The sequence below is a fragment of the Mixophyes fleayi genome, chromosome 1 (assembly GCF_038048845.1).
Source record: "Mixophyes fleayi isolate aMixFle1 chromosome 1, aMixFle1.hap1, whole genome shotgun sequence".
Classification (NCBI taxonomy): Eukaryota; Metazoa; Chordata; class Amphibia; order Anura; family Limnodynastidae; genus Mixophyes; species Mixophyes fleayi.
The window spans coordinates 356,288,990-356,302,627 of NC_134402.1; the positions used below are offsets into that span (position 1 = coordinate 356,288,990).

The following is a 13,638-nucleotide window of genomic DNA, read 5'->3' on the forward strand; positions in this document are numbered from 1 at the left end:
TTACAAGCAATCCTGCATGGAATAAGTACTTACTGAGATATTGAGGATCAAATGCCATATTTACAAATTGGCCTGAATTCTACAGTATTGTGTATATTCACTCAGCCAAATTATGTTCTTATTGACCTTGTTAGTATTACTGTAGCTGTTGATACACTTTCTGCATCTAGTTGTATTCCTGCCTGCATTATCATCAAATAGCTTTGCACCAAATTAAAAATGCTGCTTCCATGCCATTTATTCACTAGCATTTACTAAATCCTGCTAATCTGTCTACATTGCAAACTTGGATGCATGGTATGCAAGATTCAGTTTAGCTTTGTTATAGTGACCTAACCAGTTATATAATAGGTTACATAATATATGTTGTACAGTCCTTGCAGTCCTATTTCTATATACAATAATTCTTCATGTCAAGATTACATTGGATTTTTACACAATTAATGACAACTTTCATTTTTACACCTGTTCTTAAAATGAAATATTGATGCTGAATCACCAAGTTATTATGCATATTAGATTTACATATTATAAATATGTACAGCCATGATCCTCTTGAATATAAACATACAATGTAGGTTGCAGAAGGGGAAGCATTAGATAACTATTTGACTATTTGTGATGCATGGCATTATAAAATATAAGCTGGATATTATTGCTGCACAACTATATAGCAGGTCTTCTGCAGCTGCTATGCATCACTCTCTCCCGCTGGACCTCTCTGGTCCAGAAGAGTGGTATGCGATAAAGACTTAGCTGAGTAACCTCAAGCTTATACGGCTGTTGTACCAAAGATGAGGCAGACTTTGAAAGTAGAAATAATTTATATGACAGAGGTTGTTACTGAAATCCTGCACAGCCAGTGGTGACCAGCAGGGGGGTTATGAGGGAATATTTAAAATTAAAATATTTTACATTTGTTTACTGGGTACTCTGTAGTTACTCTACAGCTACCAAACTTTTACAGTAACAATAATGGACATGAATGTTTGCAGCTATGGTATGCTTAGTACTAGTGGTGGTTATCGCAGCTTGAACTTGGAAAAAATTAGATATTCTCAATCTCCCTCTAGCTCAATAAGCAGTGCTTATGACCTATGAAGCGTTTGGGAATTTGTTAGTGTATTGACATTCTGTTTGCTATAGAGATCAGTGATCTCTGTAAAAGCTTCAACCAAACAGACAACAGACACAAAACAGGCATCCATGTGTTTGCCTTTAGTTACTAACATAGATAAGGACTGAGGCAACAAGAACTGCAAACAACTGGTTTGTGACCGGCTAGCTAATGTGTTAAAATAATTGGATAGTCACAAAACCGCTTTCAGTAGTTTATGTATATGACTTACTTCATACTTGCCTACTCTCCTGGAATTACAGAGAGGCTCCTGGATTTTGGGGACTCCTGGAAGAGTAGGCAATCCTCTTGTATTTGCCGAAATTCGCAGCTTTGAATTGCAAGGGCCTAATTGTGTCATTAAGCACCGCCCCAGCTATTCAATGCTGAGAATTTCAGCGTTTTATAGTGGGGGCGGAGCTATGGTGGCGTGACGACATCACCACGCCCACTCCTACACCCTGTCACATGACTTCTCCCTCGGGATCTCCCAGGGGAGTTTTGAAAGTTGGCATGTATGGCTTACTTTGGCCTTTATATTGCTACTGCTACCTGGACTTTGATACATTTAGGAACATTTCTATTATTCTGCTGATGTATCAATTTTTGCTGTATGATTAGAATACAGTGCAAAAAAAGGTTTTGCTATCCGTTCCATGAGCAATTTCTGAGTTTGCATTTTAGAGAGGTTATCTGGGGGGTATTAGAGGACCCCTCCCCCGTTGTGTTCAACATACTTTATTTCCCTTGCTGAAAAGTAGTATTTAACCCTTAGATGTTTACATTTAGATTTCCATTTTTCTTAGCAATTAGCATGGTACAATTATACAGTGTGTTTTTTTTTATTGTGTGCATGATTCCTCACATTGGGGGAAAATAGTATTTCTTAGAATCGTTCTCACAAATGCTCCTTTGTATAAGCTCTGATCTTAACATAATGAGGTCTTTCATATAGCCTTTTAGTGTAGTCTGAACATAATGATTGTTTACAGACGTATTTTAATTAAAATTGGGTAATCTTCCTATAACTGAAATGAAATTGAATCTTTGTGGATTGCAAACTGTCCTGCTGTGTTCCAGCTTGCGCTGCTAACCAATGCTCATCCCATTCCTTTCTCCCTTTCTACTTTTGCTTCCTTTGCTATATCTGTGTGTCTTTAATGGTAAGACTGAAGAAAGTCTATCCACGTTACAACAAATAGTTTTTATTTTTTTATTATTTTTTTTTTGTTTTGTTTTTTATTTCATTTTTCTTTTCTTTTTTTTTAGTACAGCATTGTTGTACGTATTTTGGCTGCGTATGTCCTAAAGTGTCTTGCTTTTGTTTTTTGTAAAAGAAAAATTAAGCTACAATTATTTTTCCAACCAAAAGAATTTTTCTCTTTTCACATTTTCTAACATGTGGTCTTTATCTTGCATTTTTAAGCTTACCCAGTAACACAGTAAGGTACTTGTTTCATTACTGAATATGTGTATGAGTAATAAGAGAAGAATCTGTTATCAACTAGAGCAGAATTAGGAAACCTAGCAGAGCATGCTGGGAATTGTAGTTCAGCACTACATGAAAAGCCATAGGCTGTTTTCATGAGGACGATGATCAGGCAATGAGCTGCCAATAAATGTTACTGAACAAAATGGAGTACATCTAAGGATATCTAATTCCTTTACTTTGCTTTTGTCCCTTTCCTCTAAATCTTATTTCCCAATTAGAGTACATGCTGAACAATTGTAAGGCATCTCTGGCACTAAAGGGTTTATACTGGATCACAATGTTACATTTTTTTCTATATCTTACCTATTTAAAACTAATACAAACTAAGAAATTGACTTTACTGGAGTGTTTAAATAGTGATTTTCAGCAATAGTCAGATAGTTGGGTTCTATCTAACACACGAACCTGGTCCAGTGTACCCTGATATGTATTTGTTCATCTGCTAGTTGTAGCAAGGTTTAGATTCTCCACTTGCTACTCTACTTTCCTGTGTCAATGTGCATAGTCACCAGTATGTTCTGCTTCTTTTTTTCTTTATTTAATACAGCATTGTGCTTCATGTGTTGGAAATCAAAGGTCTTGAATTTAAGAATTTGTCTAGGTTCCTCAATAGGACTGACTGTTATTCTTTGGGAAGTACTAAGATCAGTGGTCCAAAGACTTTAATCACTTTTCTATTGTTCATCATAATTTCTTGAGAAATATAACCATATTGATAAGACAATTCATTTAATTTATTGCCCACCGATTCAATATGTTCAGTAGTGAAAATACAAATGAAGTCAATTTTAATCTTTTTATTACAGCAACTTGTTGCTATTAGCAGATAATATGCTCTTTATTTCATGCAATGCTTCAGTCATTACAGCCAAGCTTTTCTCACACAGTGATCATGCATTGGCAACTCACTGAGTATTTGGAGATGCATTTGATTTGATGGATTGTTATTCTCTGACAGGAAATTGTTGTAGAGAGCAGTAGTTGATAATACTACTAAAGAGGACCGGCTGATCCTTCCATCATCATACCCAATGCTTTGCATGCTTGTTGTTGTCTAATGCTGTGCATGTTATGTGTCGCATAGTAACTTTTCTAAAAGACTTGACAATGTAATCTACATTAGTAAAAACATGATCTATTATTCTATTTACGTACCAATTGTATGTTACAGGCAAAATTTAAAATCTGGCTCAGAAAAATACAAAGTTAACCCCATCCCAAACCCTGCTCTGAGGTGTCCCCATCTCATACCAACCCCACAATTTGTGTGTAAAACCCTAACTTAACCCTAAAGTAAAGAAAACCCTATTTTATTTTCCAATATTTACATTTTATTTGAACATGATAGACCCAGCCACAGTCGGAAGCGCACTGCCTGAGTATGCAATGGGTGATGGTGGATATCAGGTGTTATGTAACAGCCTTGTATTTCTTATAATGTCTGCTGTATTTCATACAGTGCAAACATTGTATTGAATACCTGTATTTTAGATTTTGCCTGTAACATATACATAATTTAAATTAATACAACCAATTCCGTGTTAGTACACCGTAGGATTTTTATGCAATTTGGAAGAGTCCCATTCCTTTTTATACTGTGCTCAGTTGGAGCTGTAGTTTGCAATCCCAATGAAATCGATTTAGGATTTACTACATATAATGAATGCACAAGTTCTCTAGTTATTTGTTTCTTGTTTGGTTTCTGACTTTCTTTCCATGCAGAGACTATATTCTAAAAACAGAGTTTGATGAAGAGAAGACCTCTCTACAGAAATCTCTCGCCAATACCAGTGTCGTGATCACTGAGAAGGACAAAGAACTTGAAAGACTTAGAAAAGAGGTATGAGTGGTATGGAATTGAATAGTATTTCCCTTTAAAAAGTTTAAGTGAAAAGTAGTCAGTTGGTGATTACAGGTGTATTCCAATCTAGGGAAAAAATGTTAAACTATGTTGTTTATGTACAAGTCTTTCTTTCTTTTTTATGTTTCACCAGTGGTACACAACTACCTGTCCCTGGAAGTCGTATTATCTGCTCTTTAAATCCACATAGCCTACTGTTTTGTCATATGTAAACAATCAGTGCCACATTTAACTTCCATTTACACAAGTAAATCCATATTAAATTACTGTAGTTGTTTTATTCTAATGCATTCCTGCTGCCACAGCCTCTTAGAGATTATTATTTAATAGCTTTAAAAATGTTATCCAGCTTTATTTATATGAAGTGCTTATGTGACTTATTTTTGCACACATACACTACCAGAATAATTGTATCCTCGGTAAGGCTAAGAAGCATTAAATAATTGCAGCCATTCATCTTCTGGTGCACTAGATTTTCGGGGATAAGAACTAGATAGATATTAAGTCAATAAAGAGTTGTCATTTTGGAATAAGTGCATACTGTGCATGAAGCCTTCATTGCAGCTGAGATGCTGATGACACAATAGCTTTTTCTTCTATGAATGAATAGGAAACAGTCACTCTCGGCGTTTGTGGTGTGTTCTATAGCACTATTAGATGCCATGGTGCATTTATTTTAGGGGTATTTTCGCTGCTGCATGGTGAAGGAAACACATAATAAGAGTGACTTACTGTTAATATTTCAACTGCTTTGAACAAGTGATAACAACTATGAATCTGAAGGTTAGTATCCAGAGTGGTGCTTGTGTATGTTAAGTACATTGTTGTATAATTTGGTGATTTTGAGACTTCATTTAATGGGAAGTTCATTGTTTCTTGGTAACTGTTGTTTTTTCTGTGGCTGTATGAACATTTCGGAAAAAGAATGTAAAATACAGGAAGACAATCATTTCTACACCACAAATCTTTAGCTTAATTCATCTTTGGGTACATATTCTCTTACATAAAAGCTAGGTTGCGGACATCTTTTCTTTGGTCTTATGTATCTGATTCTGCTGGCAATAATATAATGACATTTACCAGTTTAACAATGTGTATCTGTTATAGTCTAAATAGCTTTAACATTGATAATCTAATCCCTACACAATGCACAATGTGTCTTGTACCATCCTCTTCCTCTACTGATTTCATCACTAGACAATGATGTAACACTGCCATTGTATTTATTATTATTGATTTATTGTATGTGCTAGCTGAACTTTTATAAACTTTGGGTGAGATCTCACTATTTTCACTTTGCAGTGTGTTATTCTGCATGCAGCCTACACCTTTCCATCTAAACCCTGTTCCAAATAGAAATATTTTGAATGGAATTGTAAAGCAATGTACAAATGTGTAGTCACTAATAGAAATGCTTTTACAGACTAGTGGACTAACAAAAAGGAATGTGACCAGAGAGATCATTTTATATTTAAGACAGAATCACTAGTTATGTTGTCCTTTTGCTTTTGTCAGATATTTGACCCATCATTGACTGAAGGCTGTGACATGCAGCCAGAGGATTTCTCTGTCACATTTTACTTGTTTAAAAAGAGCTATTGTGGGGCTTTGAGTTGCTATTTAACATTGTGATTTTAACTCTGTACTAGAGAAAACGCAACCTCCTAATGGCGCTCGGTAGATCTCCATAAAATAATATGTATCTGCTAGATTTGTCAGTCAAAAGTACTGTACTAGGGTAGGCAAATCCTGCTGCTATTCACGGGATATGTGAATTCCCAAATATGTCACATTAAAGGGAAGTACAGCGCTGAAGGTTGCCACAATACTAGGTACAATATTTACAATAACACAAATTATAATCAGCATATAAATGGATTAGTAGTACCTGATATCGGAGAAAATACAGTACTAGGCAGGTGTGTAAAAAATGCGGCAAAGTAAGAATTCTTTCAAAAATAGAAGTGTTATAGTTTATTTTTATAAATTAACAAAATGCAAAGTGAATGAACAACAGAAATCTAAATCAAATCAATATTTTGTGTGACCAACCTTTACTTTCAAAACAACATCAATGCATCAATTCTTCTAGGTACACTTGCACACAGTATTTGAAGGATCTCGCCAGGGAGGATGTTCCAAACATCTTGGAGAACTAACCACAGATATTCTGTGGATGTAGGCTTGCTCAAATCCTTCTGTCTCTTCATGTAATTCCAGACAGACTCGATGATGTTGAGATCAGGGCTCTATGAAGGCCATATCATCTTTACCAGGACTCCTTGTTCTTCTTTATGCTGAATATAGTTCTTAATCACATTGACTGTATGTTTTGGGGTTGTTGTATTGCTACAGAATAAATTTGGAGCCAATCAAACATCTCCCTGATGGTATTGCATGATGGATAAGTATTTGCCTGTATTTCTCAGCATTGAATACACCATTAATCCTGACCAAATTCCCAACTCCGTTTGCTGAAATGCAGCCCCAAACTTGCAAGGAGCTTTCACCATGCTTCACTGTTGCCTGTAGACACTCATAATTGTACTGCTTTCCAGCCCTTTGGCAAACAAACTGCCTTCTGTTACAGCCAAATATTTAAAATTTTGCCTCATCAGTCCAGAGCACTTGCTGACATTTTTCTGCATCCCAATTTCTATGTTTTCCTGCATAGTTGAGTTGCTTGGCCTTGTTCCACGTTGAAGGTTGGCTTTATGGCCGCAATTCTTCCATGAGGATCACTTCTGGCCAGACTTCTCTGAACAGTATATGGGCGTATCTGGGTCCCACTGTTTTTTCCAGTTCAAAGCAGACAAGCTGGAGAGCAGTACAATAATGAGTGTCTGCAGGCAACAGTGAAGCATGGTGGAGGTTCCTTGCAAGTTTGGGGCTGCATTTCAGCAAATGGAGTTGGGTATTGGTCCTCAATGCTGAGAAATAGAGGCAGGTAATTGTCCATCATGTAATACCATCAGGGAGGCATTTGATTGGCTCCAACTTTATTCTGCAGCAGGACAAGGACCCCGAACATACAGCCAATTTCATTAAGAACTATCTTCATGGTAAAGAAGAACACGGAGTCCTGGAAGTGATGATACGGCCACCACAGAGCCCTGATTTCAACATCACTGAGTTTGTCTGGTATTACATGAAGAGACAGAAGGGTTTGAGCAAGCCTAAATCCACAGAAGGGCTGTGGTTCTCCAAGATGTTTGGAACAACCTCCGTGCCAACTTCCTTTAAAAACTGTGTGCAAATTTACCTAGAAGAATTGATGCTGTTTTGTATGCAAAGGGTGGTCACACTAAGTATTGATTTGAATTAGATTTGTCTTTTGTTCATTCACTTGGAATTTGTTTATTGATAAAAATAAACGCTTAAAACTTCTATTTTTGAAAGCATTCTTACTTTGCAGATTTTTTTCACACCTGCTTAAAACGTTTGCACAATATTGTATATCTCTCTAAAGCAAAATATATTTAAAACAAATATTACTGTAATAGGGCCAGTAGATGATCACTCTTAGGAAGCAAGTTATAATGATAGCATGCCTGCATTTGTAGATATAAATAGATACTGAGCAAGCTAGTAAATCTGAGTCTCCGTAGACAATCAGAAAATGTACTGAAGTATAAATAATCCACACTAATGGTACCAGCTAATTTATTGAAAAATCAGGTATGATGAGATAGAAACAAATTCCTCGAGGAATCTCTACTGAGAATTTATTCTCATTAGATATTCCTCTAGGAATTTATTTTCATTGGATATTCCTCTAGGAATTTATTTTCATTGGATATTCCTCTAGGACTTCATTCTCATTGGATATTTCTTGCGGAATTTGTTTCTATCTCATCATACCTTACTTTTCAATAAATTAGCTGGTACCATTAGTGTGGATTATTTATACTTCAGTACATTTTCTGACTGTAACGAGACTGAGATTTACTAACTTGCTAAGTATCCATTTATATCTACACATGTCGGCATGCTGTCATTATTACTAGCTTCCTAAGAGTCTATTCTGTTAACCCCATTACAGCAAAAAATGTTTTAATATATATATTTTTTAGAGATAAATGTTTTCTGATATTAGGTACTACTTATAAATGTATATGTTTATTATAATTTGTGGTGTGGTGAATATTATATCTAGTATTGGTGATTTTAACTCTGTGCTTATTTGTGAAAATTTCACTTTTAAAGTTGACCATTAAATATGGGTGATTATGGCAAGAAATTATTTACTATAGTAATTTTTAATCACGTAGCTAACTTGCACCTCCTCCTGCATAACATTCTCCTTTATGTTTTCTCATATACACGTGAAACATTGTGTAAGTGTTAGTCCAAGTACTAATATTCTTTGGCATTTCACTAGGTTACATTACTACGGGGAGAGAATGAGTCTGCAAGAACTTTACAGTCAGCAGTAAAGTCACTGGAGTCTGAAAAACTTAAGTTGGAGCAAAAGGTGCAAAACCTGGAGAAGGAACTGAAAGAGAACAAGATTAAGCTTAACAACTTATCAAACTCATCAGGTAAATACTACAGTTATTTAGCTCTGGGACTCCTCTGGGTGCTCCGGCTTTCCCCTTACAGTCCAATAACATTGGACTGTAGTTTAATTGACTTAAGATTAAAATGAACGTGTGTGTGTGTGGTACATTCATGGGAATTTAGATTGTAAGCACCAGTCATGCTCTGTACACCACTGTGTAATATGACGATAGTGTATGTGTTTAAGGGATTCAGAAATGTTACATAATACATGTATTTAAATGTATAAGTATATTTTCCAAGACTTTAGTTTACTTTGTCAATATTATGTTTTGTTGTGTAGGCATGTTTAAATATGCACTTTACATTTAAATTAGGCGATGCATCATTCAACAGCCAGTACCAGGAGGATAGCACATCCATGGAAAGTCAGGTATAAATTATCACCAAAAAGATCCATGTAAATCCTATGTATGGCTTTCAGAGTGAGAGTGGGGGGCTTCTCAATGGCAGTGAAACTTCCGGTTTCTTTTCAATTTTGCATTAGACAGCATCAAGTCTTCAAACGCTTGCTCCTCACCAAGGGGAAGGGGTGTGTGGTAATAAGGGAAGGCTGATCCACAAGTTGGATGCTGCTGTTATGTTTTTTCAAGGTGATGCAAATGTGTTGCCTATATGATCCAATGGGAGACCCACCTAAATGAAACATTAGATGATGATGAGTGGCTTTCCATATGGAATTCAGCTATATGTACCACTCTCATAGAAAAGTTGTCTAATTTACTATAAAGATGGTATATAACCCCAACTAAATTTCCTAAGTGATGTCCAACTGCTTAACATTCATGTTGGATGAATTGTAGGATGGCTGGTTAATCCATATATGGTGGGAATGTCAATATATCCATAACTTTTTGGAAAAGAACCTATCCCCAGTTTAATAAATAAACCCATAATCTTATATACAGTATTCTCTCAGCTGCCAAAACGGCAATAGCATCTTAATGAAAACTATCTACCCACCCTAAATTAAATAAATAACAAGGTCTGGTGTGCGGTACAAAATATTGCAATCTTATGACCTAAAACTCTAGATCAATATCACTTGGTTTGGGACCCTTGGCTACACCTCCTCGGTTATATGAAACATACTTTATTATACCTTTTTTCTTTCTGTTTTGTATATTTGTGTAATTGCTCCAAAAAAATATAATTATTGTGCTTCTGTAACCATTTTGAACTTGTATATGTGTATCTCTAAGTTTCTGTTACCCTTCCCCAACTCACCCTTTTCTCTTCTGCACTGAAAATTATTTTTTAAAAAAATGTAAGCTCACAAAAAGAGAATACTGTCTGTAGATATAGATAGCTCATGCTCTGAAGTTGCAAGTGGTTTACATTCCAAAATGGTGTAGTGTTGCTTCACATAAAGCTAGTACAGTAAAATACTTAAACCATTAATGTCAATTGTAAAATAGGATTCTGAATGGGTAAAAAATATCAGAAACAAATCAATGTTAACTTAGAGCCAGAATATGCTGTTGTTTACTGTTCCTTAGTAATGTTTGTTTGTTTTTTTTATTGTTTTTTATTTTACCAGATTGATTTTCTCAATTCTGTCATCATTGACCTTCAACAAAAAAACGATAATTTAAAAGAAAAGATTGACAAAATGGTTGAAGCGTCACTTAATATCAACAATGTGGACGATATGGGGAACCATGACAGGTATATGTTGCAATGAAAATGTAAACTATGTGATGTATACATATTTAAATATTGCTAATTAGAAGAAGTGCTGGGATGCTTTTAAAACAGGTAATTTAGTCAGTTGACCTGGCCTGCAAACTAATTAGTCATCAAATGAACTAAATGAAATTATCATCATATTCATTTGTGCATTCATTTTTACATTCTGTGCAACAAAGCAACACCAAGTACTAATGATGGCTCATTTTCTACAAACTGCACTTTGACAAGCTATTTAAAACATTTAATTATAATGAGTAATGGAGAAGAAAATATGTTTATCACTGCTTAGGTACATGCTGACTGTGCTTTTTTTTTTTTTTGCTATGTTTTCAGTTTAAATGGTACTCAAGCCAAGAAGAAAGTGCCCCCTCGTCTTTTCTGCGATATTTGTGACTGTTTTGATCTCCATGATACAGAAGACTGCCCAACACAGGCCCAATTGACTGACTTTCCTCCTCATTCCAACTTCCATGGTAACAGAAAAGAGGAACGACCATATTGTGACATCTGTGAGGTATTTGGGCACTGGACAAACAGCTGCAACGACGATGAGACATTTTAATTTGAAAATTTCTGCAGTATCTGATCCTATCTGCAGACAAACATTTACTACTGCTTCAGTTACACTCATATTGTTTCCCTGCATTGGCTGAACTGGGACTGTTATTGTAAACAAATGAAATCTGTGTTAAGCTTTGCTTCATTATACCATTTAAGGGCTTGCAAAGTGATTGGCTCTAATGAGAGTGAAACCTCATCTAATCTTACCTCTGTGTTAAAAATTCACCAGATGTCAGTACATGTGTATTAATCTTATGTTATATATTTGCACTACTATATTTACATTTGTACATTTAAATGCCTTCAACGTGTGACACTGGATGTAATTTACATATCAGGTTTTCATTTTTTTCACTAATTTAATGTGCGGTGAACAAATAGAAGAAAAATACAGGTTTAACCAATGATAAAAATGCTTACAGTTGCACAAAAATTGTAAACCAATGAAAATGAATGCTGTCCAGAAAGGTGACCATGTGTCTAACATATCTGCCGTAACACAATCTGTATTCAGTGGTGTAGGATGTAATGGTAACATCCTGCTGACACTTCTATGCATTGAAACATACAAACTACAGTTTTTGTAAACAGTATTCAGAATGACATAACATAATGAAATGTCCATGTTTTATTTGGTATACACATTCAGTAGTGGTCCCTCTTTTTTATAAGGGAGTATTACTGCCACTGTTTTCCATGACTGGAATATTTAATAACAAGCATTTTGTGTAACGTTTAACCATTTTTCTGTCTGAGAACCCCTAATATATCTATGTGTTAAGCGAATCTTGCCTGTTAAAGATCTGAAAACAAGATTGCATAATTTTATCCCTTTTTATTGTCCACTTTACCAGACCATGGTACGGTGTGACCACTATTTTAATAACATGCTGCTGACTCTTCTCAGCTGGGTAGTTTGCCAGCTGCCACCTATACCCGTAAAATCATTAGACTTTTCACAAGTTGTGAGCCTTTTCTTCTTTTTCTTTTGTTGTCTGCCAGTCTAAAAACTCCAAGTCTGGTTCTGTTTGTGCCTCAGACAAAAACGCCACCCATATAACAAAACATATCCGTGAATAGAGTTTTTACATTTGTAATTGAATATTGGATTTTATATCCTGGGCATCCTTTAAATAATATAAACTATTGCAGTATTTAATTTTCTATGTTTCTTCTATTTTCTTGAATAAATTAATCCCTCCTCCCTCTTGTAACAAGATTAAATTATGATTATTCATAATACCTTTTCTTGACACCTTACTGTACAAATTTGTTTATAGACTTACTAAATTAATAAATTAGATTGATAGGGAAATTTATTTGAATATGTATATGAATTAGTTGTTGCATTAGTGTATAGTAGATGTAAGAATGGATGCTGTAAATATACATATTCTCTCCAAATAAGGGTTTAACAGTGATTAAAAACAAAACCTTTCTATCAATATAATGTGTTAATATCCAGTACATATTTATTGTTCATGTAAAACGTTTGTTCTTTAGTGGGTTTTCTTATATTGAGAATTCTGTACCTGACTTTCCATGAATGAATTTGTAATTGGCCATTAAAAGCTGTATTAACTTTATAAATTTGCTGATATTTTATGAAATATAATATTTCAAGTATAATTTGTCAGAAAATCTATAGAACTCTTTTTGAAAAGCTACATCTGCATCTTAAAAAATAAATAAAAATCAGAAAATACTGTTTTGTCTGTATTCCTATAGAGTATCTTATTCAGATCATTTCACCATGATAAACAATAACAAAGTAGTACAAAGTGTGATACTGATCACTTCTTCCGTCTTAGTTTGATCTTGAAAAGAAAAAAAAAAAGCAGACATGTCCTATGTGTTCAAACTAATGGTATCACGTCACAAAAATAAAGAAAAAATTGGTGAGGATGCAGCCAAGTCTGTATTTCCATGTACAATAATAGTATAATAAAGGTGAATGACAGAGGTCTTCCTGTGGATTGTTTACTTATAAAAGCGTTGCATAGAGCAAAACAAATAAGTGGACCAAAAGGGTCCAAGAAAATAGGACATGGTCATCATCTCCAATTACTTTAGTTACTCTATATGCCAATGAGTAAACTAGTACTCTGGTGTTGTTTGTGTTGTTTTTATAATCTAGCCATTAGATGTGTCAAAACAATTTCCTCCATTGCCGAGATTTGATTTACTTACTTCTTATCCGTTCATTGAGCGCTTCTGAGGGTTTCCAGTAAAAACGTATGGGGACACACTTTAATCCCGGGATGCCATGGTGGTTGATCAGAGAGTAATTTGGGTCTTTAGGGAGAATAGTGCCAGTAACCAGACATAAGTTCATATATGGCAGACAGCACCACT

At 35.0% G+C, this 13,638-nt stretch overlaps 1 protein-coding gene across 2 annotated transcripts in view; it reads left to right on the forward strand.

The window, feature by feature from the left end:
- CLIP1 (CAP-Gly domain containing linker protein 1) overlaps positions 1–12,986 on the forward strand; it is a 90,626-nt gene extending 77,640 nt beyond the window's left edge. Inside the window, exons 20-25 of one of the 2 annotated variants that reach the window (XM_075177879.1) lie at positions 2,544–2,564; positions 4,332–4,449; positions 8,852–9,011; positions 9,348–9,403; positions 10,571–10,698; positions 11,056–12,986. In XM_075177879.1, coding sequence (XP_075033980.1) covers positions 2,544–2,564; positions 4,332–4,449; positions 8,852–9,011; positions 9,348–9,403; positions 10,571–10,698; positions 11,056–11,284 — 712 coding nt within the window. In that variant the 3' untranslated portion in view covers positions 11,285–12,986. The remainder of the gene's footprint in view (positions 1–2,543; positions 2,565–4,331; positions 4,450–8,851; positions 9,012–9,347; positions 9,404–10,570; positions 10,699–11,055) is intronic. The other variant, XM_075177888.1, reaches the window with a different exon arrangement.
- Positions 12,987–13,638: the final 652 nt, after the last annotated feature.